The sequence below is a fragment of the Antechinus flavipes genome, chromosome 6 (genome assembly GCF_016432865.1).
Source record: "Antechinus flavipes isolate AdamAnt ecotype Samford, QLD, Australia chromosome 6, AdamAnt_v2, whole genome shotgun sequence".
NCBI classification, from domain to species: Eukaryota; Metazoa; Chordata; class Mammalia; order Dasyuromorphia; family Dasyuridae; genus Antechinus; species Antechinus flavipes.
The window spans coordinates 81,618,605-81,638,899 of record NC_067403.1 but is presented as its reverse complement, the minus strand read 5'-3'; the positions used below and the strand labels follow the sequence as shown (position 1 = coordinate 81,638,899).

At 33.7% G+C, this 20,295-nt stretch overlaps 1 protein-coding gene across 1 annotated transcript in view; it reads left to right on the top strand.

Annotated features, from left to right (window-relative positions):
• The window catches only part of DCHS2 (dachsous cadherin-related 2), a 329,685-nt gene that overhangs the window by 287,324 nt on the left and 22,066 nt on the right, over nucleotides 1–20,295 (top strand). The window contains exons 14-15 of the mRNA XM_051963913.1: nucleotides 9,322–9,435; nucleotides 19,939–20,150. Coding sequence (XP_051819873.1) covers nucleotides 9,322–9,435; nucleotides 19,939–20,150 — 326 coding nt within the window. The remainder of the gene's footprint in view (nucleotides 1–9,321; nucleotides 9,436–19,938; nucleotides 20,151–20,295) is intronic.

The window sequence follows — 20,295 nt, the reverse complement described above, 5'->3', positions numbered from 1 at the left end:
GATAAGGAAACTGATGCAAATAGGATTAAGTGATATGTCCAGAGTCACACAGATGTTAAATATCCAAGGTTGAATTTGATTTCAGACGCACCTAACTCCAAAGCTGCCAGGCTGCCTAGCAATCCATGTATATGTGTGTGTGTGTGCGTGCAAATAAATAAAATATATCATACTATACAATTATTATAATTATAACTACAATTATATACAATAAATATGATTATAAAATAAGTCATTATTTGAATACATATATGATATAAACTACATGTGTACCATTATTATTTGTAAGTGCTTTCCAGAAGGTGAGATTTAATTATTTATTGTTACATATTTAAAATAAACTTAATTACTTTTTCTTTTCTTTCTTTATTTCATTAAATAATTTTTATTGAAATGTAATACAATAGAGACAAAGACTTTCTATACAATTAAAACCAAAGAGTGCCAAAACAATACTCCATTTGATGTTTTAGATTGAGAATCTAGATAGTTAAGTGGAGAAAAAAAATTAATTTAAACAACCTGTTATTTGACTGACTTGACTGGCCATAAACTTAATAACTTAAAAAAAAAATCAAACAAATGTACAAAGCAAGCTATAAAATTCTAACAACCCTCCAGGCTTCTATTATTCTAATAGGACTCAGTGAATAGAGTACTGAACCTAGCATTAGGAAGAGCCAAGTTCAAATCCAGCTTTAGATACTTACTAGCTGTGAGATCTTAGATAAGTCATTTAATTATTGTTTACTTCAGATTATTGAATTGTAAAATAGGGATAGTACCATTTATCTTGAAGAGTGTTGTAAGACTCAAATGGTTGACTTGGTATAGTCTCTGTCTTTTTCCAACCTCTGTCTCATCCCTGAAGATATCTTTTGTGATTAATGATCATATGCTATACAGACTTCATGAGGCAGCTGATTATACTAAATATTTTTAAAGCATATTTTATATTTTTTAGATAAAAATAAACATAAATAAGAATGTGGTTTCCTTTCTACATCCCATGGATTGTCTCATGGATATCACATTTTGGAAACAATTATCCTGATCCATTGTAGATGAATGATAATAACCTACTTTTTTTCTGGTGGTTTGAAGTTTACAAAAAATGATTTACTTATAATAATAATTATGGGGAAAAGTAGTGCAAGTATTTTATGTGAAGAAATGGACTATCAAACAGTCTAAGTAATTTGCCCATGATCACTAGACAAGTCTTGACTGATACTCTTGTCATATACTATTACATGTCAGAATCAAAATTGAACAGACCACAAATCTGTCATTCTTTTCACTACACTCAATTTATGAAGCTCCCTCTATTAATTCTTCAGGTGTTCATATCAGCAATTGATGCTATGTTCAAAATTGTATATATCACTTTCATTGCAACATGGTTTTCATTTGTTTGTAAGTTTTGGATAAATTATTCCTTTTGAGCATATTTTTTCCATTTTTTGTCTTATTCCAGGAGAATTTGTGTGTGTGTGTGTGTGTGTGTGTGTGTGTGTGTGTGTGTAAAATTATAGCAACATATGTTCTAGAATTTTTGAATGAAGGAAAGGTGGGAGGGAAGAAAGAATGTTTCTCCTTTAAAAAGTTGAAATATACCGAGAGTTTAAAGGAGGTGGAAAGGGTAAGAAACAAGGACTCTTAAGTCAACAAAATGTGGAAAATCAAAGTTTCTCTGTAGTCAGTCCTTAAGAAGGAAGTGTCAGAATAATTTAGGGGGGAAAAGGAAGGTTGTAAGTGACTGAAGAATCATTTACACATGCATAGTACTGAGTTTCATGACTGTTTACAATTACTATACCTAACTCTTTCCATGACTATTGATTTTCACAAACACATAATATTATTTGATAGCTGCATAACTGTGGTTTTCTGCTGATATTTTCACTGCTGCTGAGCATGATTATAAATCCTTAAATTTATTTCTTCCTTTCTTTTGATAAAACAGGAAAAACATTCATACAAGGACATTAAATACAATAAAGTCCATTAATTAAATATATTTACAAGTGAAACTTATAAAATTTAGAATTTTATACCTTGTTTTGTATATTTGTTTGATTTTTTGGTAAATAGTTATTAAGTTTATGGGCAGTCAAGTCAATCAAATAACAGACTTGATGAATTAATTATTTTCTCCATTTAATTAGCCAGATTTTCAACTGGAAACATCAAATGGAAATGGAAAAATTGAATTCTTTCAATAGCATTCACTGGTTAGCATTACACAAATTACATGTGGGTTGTGACTATTTTAACCTAAAGTGAAGCTTAATGGAAATTACAAGCAAGCACCAAAATGTATAGAATATATATTATAACATGTATACAAAATGAATATTAACTCTAGAAATCAGAGTGTCCTTTAAAAAGTTTCTAGAAACTTTGTAAATTCATCTTATTACTGTCAAGCATATCTATAGTAAAATCATTCTGAAAAATGATTCTCAAAGGATGCTCTTTGCATTTTTCTAGATGTTTCAGAAAACTCTTTATATTCTAACAGCTCCATACTATCTAGTCTCCATATCCCAGCTGCATTCAGCTGCATTCTCTTCCCAAATTGACACTTTTCTGCCATCATAGCCTTCTCCTTGGTGCATAAAACCACCATCTCCAATGTTAGTCCTAAGGAAGAAAGGAAGAAGAGGAAGAGATGGGGAAGGAGAAGGAGAGATGGACAAATCTTGAAGCTTGGACAATGAGTTTGGAGAACTTTTTGTCTCCAAACCAGTTCTTGATGCTAACTTAAGTGTTCATTGTACCTGGATCCTTCACATGCAAAAAATACATGAACATGAGCAAAATAAATTTGAGAACCAAGATATCCATTCCCTAAGAATTCTCAGGGGAACATTCTGCAACCAATCCAAGTCAGCAAATATTAAATGGAGGAATTGGAGGAGATACAAAATTTAGCTAAGACTTCAGGTTCTGCCTTTATGAAATCTCCCTTGGTAACCCATTTCAACATCATACCACTCTTCAGTATAAACTATATACTCTTAGTATACACTTAGTACAAACCATATACTTTAGTATACCATATACTCTTTAGTATATATTAGTATAAATCTCTCTCTCTCTCTCTCTCTTTTTCTCTCTCTCTCTCTCTTTCTCTCTCTCTTTTTCTCACACACACACACACATACACACACACGTACCATAGATATCTCAAATCTCAATTTAACATTTATCTTATTTTGTCTCTAATAGGACTAGAGATCTGCTTTTCATCGATCCTTTATGTAATTCCCACATACCTACTGAACATAATTAGAAACAATTATTTTTTAATTTGGAAAGTAGATAAGAAAATCCATTTTCTTTTCACTTTCCTTAAGGTTCTTATTTTCCATATCTTTTGTATTGTGCTATTCCTTTATTATTTATCATAAGAAACACAACTCCATTAATTCTTGGCTTTTGGCATCTTTTAATTTAGAATATTTTTAATGAGCCAAATCTTTTATTTTTAACTCTAATTGGAAATTGTGAAGAAAAGTTCTAAGTGAGTGTTTGTTTCTCCTAAATGTGATCCTTCCTTCTATAAGACAGCCATATTGGATTGCTCTCCCTCCAATAATGAGTAGCAGAAAAAGCACTGGGCAGGGAGTCAGCGAATAGGGGGTCCTGTACCAGTGCAAACCCTGACTAGTTGTATGATTGTTGGGTGACTCATTTCACCTAAATCTTTGTTTCCTCATTTATAAAAGTGAAAATAGGAATATTTGCAATATATATATCTCAAGAGTTGTTAACAAAAAAAGAGAGACTTTTACATTTATAAACACTAATTCTTTTTTAGTCAGAAGACAGGTTCAGGCTCCTCACTTATTTACTAGTCTCCAGATAGAATCTGGGGAAAATCATTGAACCTCTCTAATTCTCAGGTTCCCCATTTATAAAATGAGGAAGTTGGATTAGATGACCTTGAAGGTGCCTTTCAGATCTAAAGGTCTATTAATCTGTGATTCTATTTTTCTTTTAAAAAATGCAAACTTAAATATCAAATAGGATATATATATATATAGAATATTTTCTATATATATTCCACAAATATATATGGAATACCTCTATAGTATATGAGTTAACACTATTATACTGCTTATTTTTACATGTCTTTCTGTCTAACTGCCTTTCTATCTGCTTCCATCTATCTACCTCTCTATCTATCTGAATGTCTATCTATGATCTACCTGTCTCTCTCTTTTTCTCTCTATTCCCACTTCCCTCCATTCACTCCTAAGTGAATCTATCTATCTGTCATCTATCTATGTATAAAAAAGGAAAATTGTACACAAAACCATAGATCTCTATTCTTTTGATACTTTTTCCAGCATCTCTTTCTTTTCTCATCTCTGTATTTTTAAGATGATGACTCAATGACCCTATTTTCTTTTTCCTTCTTGCTGTTTTGTCCCCATTCTTCTTTATTCTTTCTATATAGCTTTTTTCTAGTTGGGTGGTGAGGGGCAGAAAAGAAAAATAAAGTGAAAATCAAATATGGGTAGTTGAGTTAAATAAATTCTTTCATTGACTTTATATCTTTTTTATTAAAGCTTTTTATTTACAAAAATATGCATATTAATATGCAATGTTGCATATTTGTTTGCAAAACCATTTGTTCCAAATTTTCCTCTCCTTCCCCACCCCACTCACTCCCTTGGCTGGCAAGTATTGAGTGTATATCTTATTCTGCATATTGTTGATCATCTCTTTTGCCAAGAGGTGGGCAGTATCAATCCTCTAGAGTTATAGCTGCTCATCGCACTGGTAGGAATTCTTATATTTTTCAAAATTGTTTTTCTTTATAATGTAGTTTTTGTATTTATAGTTTGTTTTGCTCTGGTCCCTTCTGTCAGTGCATACAAGTCTTCTCAGTTTTGTTTGAAACTGCCTATTGTGTATATATATATATATATATATATATATATATATATAATATATTTACAGCTCATTCAAGCTCATTCATATTCTGTTATACTTACCATAATTTGTTTGGTAATCCCCCAGTAAATGGGCATTCCTGTAATTTCCATTCCACAAAATTTTTTTTTGTTACCACAAAGAGATGCTTGTAAAATTTTTATTAGACATTAATCCTTTTTCACTTTCTTTGATCTACTTTAGGCCTAGTAATGCTATAGCTGGGATAATCAGGTAGTACAATGGATAAAATTCCAGTCTTAGAGTCAAGAAGATTCATCTTCCTGAGTTCAAATCCAGTCTCAGACACTTACTGGCTGTGTGATCCTGGGCAAGTTACTTTAACTCTATTTGCCTGTTTTCTCATCTTTAGATTAAAAAGAAATGCCCAACAACTGTAGTAACTTTTTTAAGAGGTCACAAATGAGATGATAAAGAACTGGACAGGATTGAAACACAATGCTATAGCTAGGTGAAAGGATATGCACAATTTACAGACTTTGCTTTCTAGAATAACTGGACCAATTCACAACTGTACCAGTAGTGCATTAATGTACTTTTCCCTCCCCTCTCCAGTCTCTTCAGTATTTGTCGTTATCCATTTTTTCCTTGTGTTTCAATCTTATGAGTATGAGATAGAAACTCAGTTGTTTTAATTGGCCTTTCCTCTAATTATTAGTGATATGGAACATTTTTTCCTATTTCTATTATTTATGGTTTTATCATCATTATTACACCTCTTTTCTTATATAAATCACCATGCTTTTTATAGAAAAGGCTATTCAGTCAGAGGGATGATATGATTTTCCTACATAGCACTTTTTCTGCCATATTTAAGAGTCAGTGACAAGCCAGTTGAAGTAAGATTTCCTGTGTTTAAAAAACAAATGGCATCAGGAAGCATGGAAGTCTTATGTGTTTTGAAGGTGGACCATGTTGTTCTGTTGTGAAGGCACATTTCCATTCTCAAATGGAGGACATTTTATATTAACAAACAGCATGTCTCCTGTAATGCAATAAAATAAGGATCAGCTCAGAATGTAATTTGGAAGGGTCAAGTTGTGCAGTAACTTGATTCCATCGTGATTGGTTAAAATCAATTACCATGTGTGCTAAATGACTTCATCACTGGCTTGAAATGAACAGCCATTTGGAAATCTTGATCAATGTTTTTTAAACTTTGTCACAGTTTATGTTAAACATGAAGTTTTCTGAAAAGTATAATGTATTCCATTTCACATTTTTCATGTTCTTTTTTCTACGATGCTTTCTTTCTGTTCTATGCCTCTCTATAAAGAGATTTCTTTGAAATTGTTTTCTTTGCCATGTTCTAACTCTGCTCTCTGATACTTCTAGCCATCTCCAAATATTTCTAAGAGTGTTATTAAGCATTGCAGAGCCTTTGGAGGAAAATACCTTTCTAGTTGAGGAGGGGGCCTTTTTGCTCAACTTTTACATGTTTGCTAAATCTGTGTTATGAATACTATGACCACTTATAACTCCTGACTTGTGGAAGGTCCCTTTTCTTCTCCATCCTATCTACTAGGCCCTAGCAAATAAGGGCATGTTACATCACTGAGTGTTCATTTCCTCATCTAACATATATTGTTTCAGGAGGGCTGCTACAATGACAGCAGTTCCATCCATCAGATTTCTCCAAAAGCATGTTGTTAAACTATGGAGGGGAGGAGGGAAGGAATAAAAGGAAAAGAAGAGAGAGTTCAGAAAAAAGAAAAATAAAAGTTTGCTGATTTAAAAAAGTTTAATTTAAAAAATTCAAAGCTGGGAATTGTTGGGAGATGCAGTAGAAGAAACAATTTTTGGGTTTTTTTGGAGATGTTAAGAAGCTGAACCATTACATGATCAATAAATTACCAAGTTATAGAAAGAACATTTTCTTGATAATAGCTGACATTTTATGCAATGGGTACACTACATAAATGTAGTGTAATGCTTACACTACAAGGATCAAGTGAAATAATTTATGTAAATTACTTTACAAAACTTAGGGCACCATACAAATGATAGCAATTACCTCTTTTTAAATTTTTTAAAGCACTTTATTTTTTATTATTATAGCTTTTTATTTACAAGATAATGAGGTGATTTTTTTTAGCATTGACAATTGCAAATCCTTTTGTTCCAACTTTTTCCCTCCTTCCCCTCACCCCTTCTCCCAGATGGCAGGTTGACCAATACATGTTAAATATGTTAAAGTATAAGTTAAATACAATATATGTATACATGTCCAAACCATTATTTTACTGCATAAAAAGAGTCAGACTTTGAAATAGTGTACAATTAGCCTGTGAAGGAAATCAAAAATGCAGGCAGACAAAAATAGAAGGATTGCAAATTCTATGTAGTAGTTCATAGTCATCTCCCAGAGTTCTTTCCCTGGGTGTAGGATAGCAATTACCTCTTAAGGAACTGTGGCTTAAAGGATGGAAGGCATCCATCAAAAGTCAGAGACACCTGCTTGATTCAAGTCTTGCCTTTTAAGACATTCTAGCAATGTGAGACTCTCAGCAACATAGACAACTCTTTCTGCAGAATTGCAGAAAAGTTGCCTGTTTATTTTGGTAGAAGCAGATTCTTTATTAGGAGTTTTCCAAATTCAATGAATTCACAGGTTGAGTTTTTTTTTAAATTATAAAACACTTGAAGCAAATGAATCTCATAAAAGTCTATGAAGTTATTAGTACAGGTATTAATATCCACATTGTACAGATGGTCATTTTCCCCTTATTTCCTAAGTTGCTATGCCAAAGAGCTCATCATTAAGTGGCCACTTCATTGACAATGTGTTTCTCCATTCTTAGGAAGAATGATTTTCAGAAAGTAGAGATAATCTGTTGCTAAAATCAAAGTCAATGTGTTCATAGTGATTAAATTATTTGCTCATGGTTTTGTAGCTAATAAGCAAGAATGACAGAATTCAAATTTAGGTGCATTGGACAGAACATTGGGCTTAGAGTTAAGAACACCTAACTTTGAATCCGGCCATAGACATTTACTTATGTAACTTCAAGCAAGTCATTCCACTGCTTTCAACCTCAGCTTCCTTCTTCATAAAATGGGGATGATAATAGTACCTACCTCACAAGCTTGTTGATACAGATAGATAGATATATAAATATAATATATATATATATATATATATACACATACACACACACACAAACCCTCACATATGTATATGTCTCTATGTATACATATTTATGTATATGTATATATGTCTTTATGTTTGCATGTACAAGCAGATGTCTATGTATATGCATATAAGTATATGCACATGTTATATGTATGTACAAGCAGATAAATTTGCATGCATATATCTATATAAATACATATTCATGCATGCATATATACCCAATTATATATGCCTGATTTAATACACATAGTGTTTTCTAAACCTTAAAGCATATTATAAATGTTATTCTCATTTTTATTATTGACTTCAAATCTAGTTTTAATTAATTAGTCTTATAGATAGTCTAATGACTATGCTCTTTCCATATATAATCATCTTGCTGCTACTGCTTCTGAAAAAAAAATTTATATGAGCTAAGCTTCTTCTTTGATGTTTATAAAAATCTAATAAAAGAGACATGATATAATCACAACTATATAAGGTATCCCAAAAGCCTTCTTTAAGTAACCAATAATTAATTAAGTTATTGTTTAATTAATTAATTAAATTATTGAATTTAGTAAGTAATATAAGCTAAAACTGAAAATGTAAAGTTCCATGGGAGTGGCAAGCCCTGAGAGAGAGAGAGAGAGAGAGAGAGAGAGAGAGAGAGAGAGAGAGAGAGAGAGAGAGAACATTCATATACCCATTGTTTTGTTATTTCCTTTAAAATCTAACTGTACTCTAATCTACTGTTATCTAATATAGACTCTTACCATCTATCATCTAAATTGTTATAATACCTTCAGCTATTTTCCCCTCAAATCCTTCTCTACTTCAGTATATGCCATTGACACACTAATCACTCCCTTATAATATGTCATTATTTTGCTCGTAAGCTTACAATGGTTTTTCTGTTTTTGTCTTATCAAATCCAAATTGGCATCAAGGGTCTCTTTAAATTGACCTCTGCTTATTTATCTGAGCTTATTTCTGCCTGTTCTCTAGCAGGCATTCTCTGTTCCTGAAACATTATTTCCCTTGTGGACTTCTGCATGTGTCATGTTAATCATTTAAACCTTCATGATTATTATACTGTTCCTCTTTGGCCACCACCCCCCACTTCCCCAAATATCTAAAGTTCTGTGTACATGATAGGGATTAAATAAATTCTTATATGTTCAATGATTTTCTCTTTGAAATATTCCTTTTCTGAAATATTCTTTATTTAATTGTTGTAGGAACTCCTATTGTGACTGTCGAAGCCTTCACTCCAGAGTCCAGTAGAAAAGACATAAAATATTGGATTTTTAGTGGAAATGAAAATGGAGTATTCTCTTTAAACTCTAAAACAGGTAAACCATTTGCCTTTTAAACTATATTCATTTTTTCCACTTAAAACTATTGAGAATTACTTCACAGACCAAGAATAAAAAGAGTAAAATTTGTCATTTGGAATTCATAGATATATTTCACCTGTCTTTGTGTTATTTCAGTTGCAAATACTTGTCAACCATGGTAATTATCTGATGACTTAAAACCTCCAAATGAATAAAATAAGAAATTGTGTATTCTTGTAACTAATCAAGGATGATTTGAAATCATCATCTTTTGTCACAGAAGCAAATGTTAACCAAATTCTTCTATAGAAACAGTCTTCCCTCTGCTTCCACATAAAGAAAGATCTATCCTACTTTTTAAAATACTTTAAACATATTACTTTTCAGTTATATTTACTCATCCTTTGTAAAAACTTGGAGATGTCCTGGTGAGATCACTGGTATTCAGGTTGAATTAAAAATAAATACATATGTATAGCCCTGGGGAGTTTTCTTGAGATTTTTCTAATTCGCCACTGAATGTCAACAATGCAACAAAAAAGGACTGTGTGGTAGTAAAGAAATTATTCCCAAATACAATATGCATTTAATTTAGCTCTAATGAGACCATTATTGTGTTTTAAATGAATACCAATTGATTATTGGAAACATACTTTTGATGACTAACAACTATGTAGTAGATCCGTATCTACTGCTTCATTCTCAAACCTCAAGGAGAATGCTTTTAATAATTACTCTATTGACATACAACTGTCTTATTTAATCTAGATTATATGCACATGTGAAGACTTTTACTTAAGCAATTTCACCTCCCCACCATTCCATTCCAGTTTGTAGGGGACTAGGACCAAGTAAAATAAGTTTTGGGGTCTGGTTTTGGATTTGCATGTGAAGTCGTCATTCACTTACTTCATCATCATAGTCCAGCATCAGAGATGGTTTCAGGAGCATTCTGGCTGAAAGCCCTCTAACCTTGAGTTTCTACCTATCCACATCCTAGGAGCCATGGGGAGTAACACACACACACACACACACACACACACACACACACACACACACGCACACACAAATCAGGAGAGGAAAGGCTTTGGTAATGATTGCCTTATTCACCAATCCTAGAATGAACTGATGATAATCTTAATGATTCAATAAAACTTGGTCAACAGTAGGTATCTATTATATGCTAGACCCTAGGGATGCAAAAACAGTAAAGAGCTGGAATAGTACTAGGAACATTTAATAGGTACAAAGTTAAGAACTAGCAAGGTAAATTGAAGAGGGAGAACAATAAAAGAAAATTGAAAAAATATTTGAAAAGTCTCTTTGCAGGAAATAATATCTGAGCTAAACCTTGAAAGTAACTAGGGATTTTAAGAGATGATATGCATTCTAGGCAAGGGTTATAGTTGAGTCAAAATCATAGAAAAGGGAGATGCAAGAGTAAATTCAGAGACCACTGAAATTCTAGTTTAACTGAAAAATCAAAAGCATGAAGAGGAGCAATAAAAATGTCTTTTTAAAATGGCTGGAATCTGGTTCAAAGCTTTTAAATACCATGCTGGAGCATTTGTACTTTATCCTAGAGTGAATGAAGAACTATAAGTGATTCTTTTTAAGAAAGGAGATGCCATGGGCAGACCTATACTTAAGATTGTTTTCTCAGCTTTATGGAGAAGGGATTGAAGAAGGAAGAGACTAAGAATGGAGAGAACTACCATGAGACTATTATAAAAGAATGATTTTGAAGATCTTAACTTTTGTATTGCCCTTAAATGAAGAGAAGTCAAGAAATATGAAAGAGTTTATGGAGGCAAAAAGCAGTCTCTTTAATGCCTCCTCATTTGAGATACCTTATTATAGGACCTTCAAAACCCAAATTTCAGTAACTAAGCTTAGACATTTGACAATGAGCATATTGTCAAACATGTTTGGCCATAAGCAATGATAGAGGAGGGATTTAAGGGTTCCAGATTAATAGTAATTAGTAATAATAGCCATTTTTATAGTTTTTACTGTTTGCAAAATTCTATTCCTGTTATCTCATTTATTCTCCTAACTCTTTGAAGTATTAATCTCATTTTAACAGATGAATTTGAAAGAAACAAAGTGATTTACACAAGTCACATAGCTTAAGTAGAATTTGAACTCAGGACTTCATAATGCCAAGTCCAAGTACTCTTATCTACTAGATCACTTAGTTGTAATCTGGTTGAACTGGATGAGAAAATTTGGAGAGTTAAAGGGATTGGAGATTGCAGTGAAAATCAATAATAGTTTTAGGAAGCACAAGGAGAGAAAATAAATTAGAAGGTCATGATCCGAGAGAAATTTCAAAGTTCTTGATAGGTCATGAAAGTGATAGAATGATAGTGAGCTATGATCATCTTTGTGAGCTGCTGAGGGGAAATGAAGATGTAAGTCATGACAATTTTGGAGGTTGATGAGTTAGGAGATCATGGTGTTAGAGATACTAATATAGAAGAAGTTCATAAGCATGATAAAAAGGGGGTTGGGATACAGAAGGGATGATGTGAATGAGGTAGGCACTCCTTGAGAAAGATGAGAGAATGATTTGTGGCCACTTCATAATAGCAACTAGGACATAAATAAGGCCATGTGGATAGAGTAACCTTAAAGCAAGAGAGGTATATGAGTAATATGGCAAAAGGAGGGTGTTTCAAAGTAGAAGTGAGCAACCTCCTATGTTACAGAAGCATCAAGTATATGGATCTAGGTTTCTATCAACATAAGACAACACAAAGATTATAAGAAAAATAAGAAGTCTAAAGTTAAAGAAACTCTGTTAATTATAGCATGTACATTCCCAAGGGTGCCATGAAACAGGACATCAGAGAATAAGACAAGAGATTGGAAAGGGGTATAGCAGAGGAGGGTGGGGATCTATAATTAGAGAGCTATCTGAGAGATAGAAGGGAAAAGAGAGAGAGAAAGAGTATGTGCATATATAGAATACATACAAACACAAATATACACACATGTGCATATATACATATGTATACATGTATCACACATGTATACACTCACATATATAGAGATATTATGTATTATATATCATATATATATATATATATATATATATATATATATATATATACATAAAATGAATTACATAATGAAATAGTATCACCAAATCCCAACTTGGTCACATATTAGCTGAGTGACCATGGGTAAATCACTTAACTTCTCACTGCCCCAAGGAACTTTCTGAGGTTATAACCTATAACTATTTTGCTGATGGGCATCAGTGGAGGAAGTTTCTATACTGAAAGTTCACAACATTGAAGAGATTACAGGCTTGTATGTGTATGTGGGGGGGAGATAGAGAGGAGAGGGGGAAGGAGGGAAGGAGGGAGAAAGAAGGAGGGAGGGAAATGGAGGGAGTCAGAGACAGAGAGAAAAAAAGGAGGAAGAGGAGAAGGAGGAGGAAGAAAAGGAGCAGGAGGAGGAGGAGGAAAAGAAGGAGAAAGAGGAAGAGGAAGAATTAGATGTCTAAGGTGAAGGGAATATTGTATGTGTGTGTTATGTGTGTATATATGGGTTATAGATTCTCTGTGTGTGTGTGTGTGTCTGCGTGTGTGTGTGTGTATTTGTTTCTCTCATTCTCCTATCTCCGTTTCATCTCTGTCTCTCCATCTCTCCATCTCTTCATCTCTCTCTGTCTCAGTCTCTGTCTGTCTGTCTGTCTCTCTCTCTCTCAAAGTGGGGACCACATTTTTGCCTTTCTTCTGCATCTGTACCACTTAGTACAGTTCCCAGGACATAGTAAGTACAGTAGGTGCTTACTTAATACTTGACTGACTAGCTGGACCCTTCTGTTTTAGAGGGTTGAGTTGTTACTGATTTTCTCTGACAAATCAGTCAAAAGCAAAAGACATACCTGCCTATAAGACAGGTTCCAGGGAAGGGAGGTCTCCAAATCCAGATCCTTCAATTTGATTGGTTGGTTTCTTTCATCTTTTCAAAATCTTTGCTTCGTGAAACAGGAATACCAGTTTTCAAGTGTTTCCCTATTTGCAATACACTTTAGTTTTAGCTGACACTATCAGAACATGGCTTTGTAGGAATGTAATACACATCAGAGTGCCTGAAGGGGGACAGAAAAGAGGAATAGAAAAGGAATCTGATAAAGTAGAAAACATGATAGTGAAGGTATATTTTGCCATTTTACACCCCATTCCTTCCTACATGTCCCATTATAACTTTGACCATGTAACTAAAATCATTTTCTACATCTCTTTGGCACATGTATCATTGATCACTATAAGCTCTTCTGGATGTACCCCTCAAATGAAGCTTTGCAACAGCCCTGCCAAATGTAATGTGCTATGTTGAATTATACATTGATGTCTTTCCAGTTATGTCGTTTCTTTTTGAGAAAGGGATATGATTTATAAACACATTTTCTTTGTCATCAGTGCAAGAAAACATGAATATGTGTATGTATGTATTGTGTGTGTGAAAAAGAGAGAGAGAAAGAGAAAGAGAGAGATTGAGAGTGAGAGAGAGTGAGAGAGAGAGAGAGAGAGAGAGAAAGAGAGAGAGAAGAAAAATGCTCTTTTCTATTCTTATGGAGCCAAACTTGACCTACTGCTCCCTAGCCTTCATTGCAGGGTTGGATTCTGTCTCCAAATTTTATGTATCACTATTGCTTAAGAGAATCTATGACTCACTAACTAAACCAGAGGGATTATGTGTAAGGCTCTGACAGTTATTTGACTCTGAATGTTCATGTGAATAACAGATGGTAAAATTAATCATATTATTTGGTATATTAACATGAAACATAAATGGCCAATGTTGCAAATATGTCATTTTAGGGAAGGGACCTATTAAGTTTCTTGAATTATAGAAATATTTGTCAAGTGAGTTGTGTTCATGGGTATACTGATGTGAGAGATGTGTAATCTGTCCTGAACTGTATGAAACTGATTTAGGGAAATTTGGTTCTGCTGATGACAAGCCATAGGAAAAGAATGTACTCTGTGAAGAAGTTTCATTTTTTAAATGTATCTTAGTAACCTTGCCATCACTAAAAATTACACATGTATGTAACATTCATGTATAGCATATTACACACATACACATATGCACAAAATGAGTTGTAAAATGGAAGTGTGGCCAAATCTTAGCTTTGACATAAATTAGCTGAGTGGCCATAGGCAAATCAATGAATTTCTCAATGCCCCAAGCAACTTTCTGAAGTTATATAACTTTAAATAATATGATAGACATTTTCCTGATGGAGGAGTTTCTATATTGGGAGTTCCCAAAACTGAAGAGATTACAGGTTTGTATTAAATAAATATATACATGCATATACATATATTAACACACATGTTATAGATATGCCATAGTAACCTTATTTTGTGCTGTGTATATATATATATATGTATATATATACACACATATATACATGTATGTATGTATGTATATATAATATTATACAATATATAATACATCTCCATTTATATATGTATTGATATATTTGTTTAATCATTTTTAAAAGACAAGCAATTAATACCATCCCTGGAAGTTCCCTATGAACTTCTATGTATATTTAAGAGAAAAATATCAAATAACATTCAATTTACTTTCAATAAAACACAGTCATAGCAGGACAGCTGTTACTTGTATATCACACTACACATTAGGAGTTATAACAAATGATGTTTTCTTCTCCTTTGAAGATGTACAGATTTCTAGTCTTCAGATTGAAACTTATTCTTGCTGCTGTAATGCAAAGTCTGATTCTACTTTAATTCCCTGACTACAATTCTCTTTTGAAATCCCTGAGAAAATTTTTATGGCTCTCTAAGGGGACAATATCAGCCTAGTGGACATCCCAGTCTATTTCACAGACTTCTCATTGCACATCTCAATTTGCAAATCTTTCATGGCATATGCCACTTGTTACACCAAAAATAAAACAGAGCAAGGAAAGCATTAGAGTTGCAGAGCTGCTCCAAGTGCAAAATTCCAATTATCAAAGCCCCCACAAGCCTTTTATTTTAAAAAATGCCCTTTGATCTGCCCTGTAATTGGCACATTTTCTACAAAGTGACACTGCAACAATTTTATATTGCATTCTATTATTATTTTTCCTGTATAAACAGTAACAGAATATGATACAATGTCAAGTGCTCTATTGTGGATGGAAACAAAGCCCAGGCTGGGCGCCTTCCATCTCAGACCCACCTCAGACTCCAGCTCCTCTGAGCTGGGGGAGCTCCCCGTACACCCTTCAGACATGTGGGCCTCAAAATGTATTGAAGACCACTTGCTTTCATCGCCAACCCATCACAAGAGATCTTAGAGATTCTGCTGCTGCCACATGTGAGGTCTGCTCTGAATTTTCTATCGGGGACATTGGTAACAATTGACTGTGGTTAAGGAAAATGATTGGGTTTTAAAATAGTAACCAATTTGGATATAAAAATGCAAAAGTAAGGGTTAACAAGAACACCCAAGGCCAGAATATAAATGATGAAATTCTAAAAATATTCTCTATTTCAAAAGTAGAACAAAGAAACTATACCTAAGCAAGCATGCTATCCCCTGGATGTCCCAGGGAATGTCTTCTAATTTCAATATTTTCTGATTGAATACTTTGTTTAAAATGTAAGCTCCCAATGGAGCATTGCTTATAAAGGTATTTTTAAAACAACCATCACCACAACAGCAATGACCATTATTGACTGGTCTTGCTGATGTTTTTCTTTCTTTCTCTCTCTTTTTTTTTTCCTTTAAAAATTTTCTTTGCTCTCAGAGATACTCTTTGGAAGGAATGAGGTGATGTAAACTTAGGTGATATAAAACAAAAGATAATACTAAAATTTAATTTTAAAAATAAAGTTCCTTGAAGGTAGGGACTTTTCAGTTTTTCCCCTTTCTATTCCTAGTACTTAGCACATAGCCTACCATATAGTAAATGCTTAATAATACTTTTGGAATTGAATTCAATTCAAAAGTAGATTGGTTGGGGTGGAGGAGGAGCAGAGATAAACATAATGTCCTAGCACTTTTTTCAAGTACATTGTTGATTTGTTTTATTTTTTCTCATTCCCTTGTCTACACATTGTGTCCTATAAACCTCTAACAAGACAATGTGGATTAGGGCAAAGAATACTGGATTTGAAGGCAGAAGATCTGGGTTCAACTGCTGACTCTACCACTTGCTGTCTGTGTTATTTTGGGCATGTCACTTAACGTCTCTTGCTGTGATTTTCTTTATTTTTAAAATTAAGGACTTGCATCATGTTTCCTGAACAATAGTTCTCTATTGTCTCTAATATTTTGTAGAATAAAATTTCTGCTAATTTTAATTGATTTATAGCAAAATCTATAAGGGAAACAAAAGGGTACATGCTAATAAAAGTCAGTAGTTAATAAGTATCCAGGAGAGGAAATTTTTATAATGTTCATTTTTTAAAATAACTTTTTATTGACAGAACCCATGCCAGGGTAATTTTTTACAACATTATCCCTTGCACTCACTTCTGTTCCGATTTTTCCCTTCCCTCCTTCCACCCCCTTCCCCAGATGGCAAGCAGTCCTATACATGTTAAATAGGTTACAGTATATCCTAGATACAATATATATGTGCAGAAGCAAACAGTTCTCTTATTGCACAGGGAGAATTGGATTCAGAAGGTATAAATAACCCGGGAAGAAAAACAAAAATGCAAACAGTTTATATTCATTTCCCAGTGTTCTTTCTTTGGGTGTAGCTGCTTCTGTCCATCCTTGATCAATTGAAACTGAGTTAGCTCTTCTCTTTATCGAAGAGATCCACTTCCATCAGAATACATCCTCAAACAGTATCATTGTTGAGGTATATAATGATCTCCTGGCTCTGCTCATTTCACTTAGCCTCAGTTTATGTAAGTCTCACCAGTCCTCTCTGTATTCATCCCGCTGGTCATTCCTTACAGAACAATAATTCCATAATGTTCATGTGCCACAATTTACTCAACCATTCTCCAATTGATGGGCATTCTTTTTTTTTTTTTTTTTGATGAAAACAAGCTTTAGTTTTTTGCAGTGTTGCTTTAAATGACTTTGCATTTCTTACCTATGTGAGATCCTGGTTGCTCATCTGTTGACTGAGCATAGTGTTGACAAAAAGCTTCTCCAATGCTTTTCACTAAGTTTATGATATTTTCCATAGGATTGCATATACAAGACCTATAAAATATACTATGAGTAACCTAATACTGGAAGAACTCACTGGTGGCTTAGGTTCTGTACTGTGCTGTTCTGTACTGTATAAACTTAGCTACATAAAAAAAACACATTAAAATAAAGAAGATAAACAGTCTTTAAAAAATAAAACAAGGGTCTTGGGCTAGATTCCCTCTGACCTTTCTTTTAGTTCTAAATGTGTCATTTTATTTCTATGTAGTAAGACATATCAAATCTATAAATGAATATTAACCCCTGATTTCATTGCCTTGAAAAAGGGGAAAGGAAAAGAGATGTATTTAAATAAAAAGTTAACACCTGATTTCATTGACTTGAAAAAGGGGAAAGGAAAAGAGATGTATTTAAATAAAAAGACAGGATTTTAGAATACCTAGATGAGGTTATGGTGGAGAGTTGCCTTTTGAAGTCTGTCTCTTTTAGTTTGAGGAGGCTTGGCTGCCTCAGGCAGCTACTCTCAGGGAGTTCCTAAATATGTAAACATGGGACCTACTCTCCTATGATTCTGTATACTTGTCCAGAGTTGGCATGAAAGAGCCTATATTGTCCAATTGATACTTGAACAGAATCTCCTCTGCATCAGATCAGCAAGTTTTCTTCTAGCCTTGTTCTGAAATCCTCCAGTGGAAAGGAGCCCACTGAGTCCCAAAATAGCCCATTCTGCTTGTGGGGAGCTCTCACTGTTAGGAAAGTTTTCTATTGAATCAAAATTTTGCAGTTTCCACTCATTGCTCCAATTTCTTTCCTCTTCAGCAAAATGGATTGTTTCATATCCTTATTGTATGTAATTTCCCCTAAATCCTATGTTTAATTTTTTCTACTTATCCTATTTTTGGCATAAAATAAAGAGAAAAAAGAGGAGAGAAAAAAGGAGGAAATAAGGAAGGGGAAAAGGAGGAAAAAAGAAAAGAACCATTTATTAAGCACTTTATGTTTTTATTCAATTTTTTTTTTGAGGCTGTATGGACCATATTGTCCATGACATTTTCTTGGCAAAGATACTGGAGTGGTTTGCCATTTCCTTCTTCAGAGCATTTAGGTAAACAAGGCTAAGTGACTTGCTCAGGGTCACACAGTTATAAAGTATCCGAGGTCAGAACTCCAGTACTCCTTATTCCAGGCCCAGTGCTCTTTCCACTGAACCATTTAGCTGCCCCCATTAAGCATTTACATGCTTAATGTAAAAAAATAAACAAATAAACTCTTAGGAACTTAACTGATTTGAATGGCTGCTAGCTACTTTGGGAAAGAATTAACACCAAAATCCTTGCCTTGCTATCAGAGCCAATAGAGTCCATATATTATTTTCACTTTTTAATGTGATTTAAATATCTTTTCTTTATTAGTTTTTCTCTTATTGTTGCTCTTGACTTGAAAAAAAATTAAACTCGATGCAATTATGCTAAGTATTGAGGAATGCAAAAAAAGAAATATAAGATAGTCCCTGCTCTTGAAAAGCTCCCATTCTGATGGAAGAGACAACAAAAAAGAAGGGTTTCTCTTGCAAGTAAGATAAAAAAGTCCTATAGTTCTTAGGAGTTCAGTGACCAAGAAGATGATAATGTTTCTTCCCTTACTGTCATTTCCACTGATAAAATCCTACCAATTTTTGATTTTGAACCATTTAAGAATGCCAAGAATTTTATTCTAAGAACTTTTTATGGTCTTTGGTAAAGACTGTGGCATGAATAGGATACAATGCCAGGCTTCATCTTCTCAGTAATTGCTTTTCAAGCTGATGTTTGAACTGAAAGCACTGTGATTCTGAAACTCCTTTGGACAGTTCTCATCAGGATCTGAATGAAGATGGTGGTCAGGTTTTTTGGTAGGTAGAATGTCCATTTCTCCTCTTGGTGATGGCTTCTAGGCAGGGCTGGAAACATGGTGAGTCTGGAGGAAGCTCTGATCTTTGCCTTCAACATCCTGGGCTCTCTCTAATGGGGGCCAGGGGAGATTCTGATCACAGTCATGGTGGTGGTTTAACTTTTGGCATTTGCTACCTCTTCATGCTCCTTGAGGATGCCTTGTTGTTGTTATAGATAGCCTGACTTCTTGGTATTTGCTCAGTAGCTAGTGGGGATAACTTTCAGGATTTTTAGAAAAGTCTTTGTTAAGTTTTCCCATATTGTGATTAGTATTATTTAGTTTCTTATTCAAGTATATCTCCAGTTTAAAAATTACATTGGGAATTTATAAAATAGTGACTTTTTAGGGAGTGATGTCTATAAAATGGCTTCATCCCTTCATTTCCATGTTAGATTTGTATACATGAAACAAACATATTTTTGTTTCTTACAGGTGAACTCATTGTAAAGGAACCCATGTTTCTTGATTTTGAAGTCAGAAATGAAATTAACCTCATTGTATTGGCTGAAAATGACTTGCATACAACCTACTGCAAAGTGACAGTCTTAGTTCAAGATGTAAATGATAATGTACCAGTTTTTCAGCCAAGCACTTACCAAACATCAGTGTCAGAAGGACAGATCTTCAACACACAAATCATACAGGTAACACAATATAATTTTATAACTCTTTTCTATTGAAACATACACTAAAATACCTATGAACTTAAGTCATGTTCATCAAATGAGTCTCTGGATTGTTGAAAATCTCTAAGCCTTATCGCTTAGAATGGATGCTCATGTATTTCAA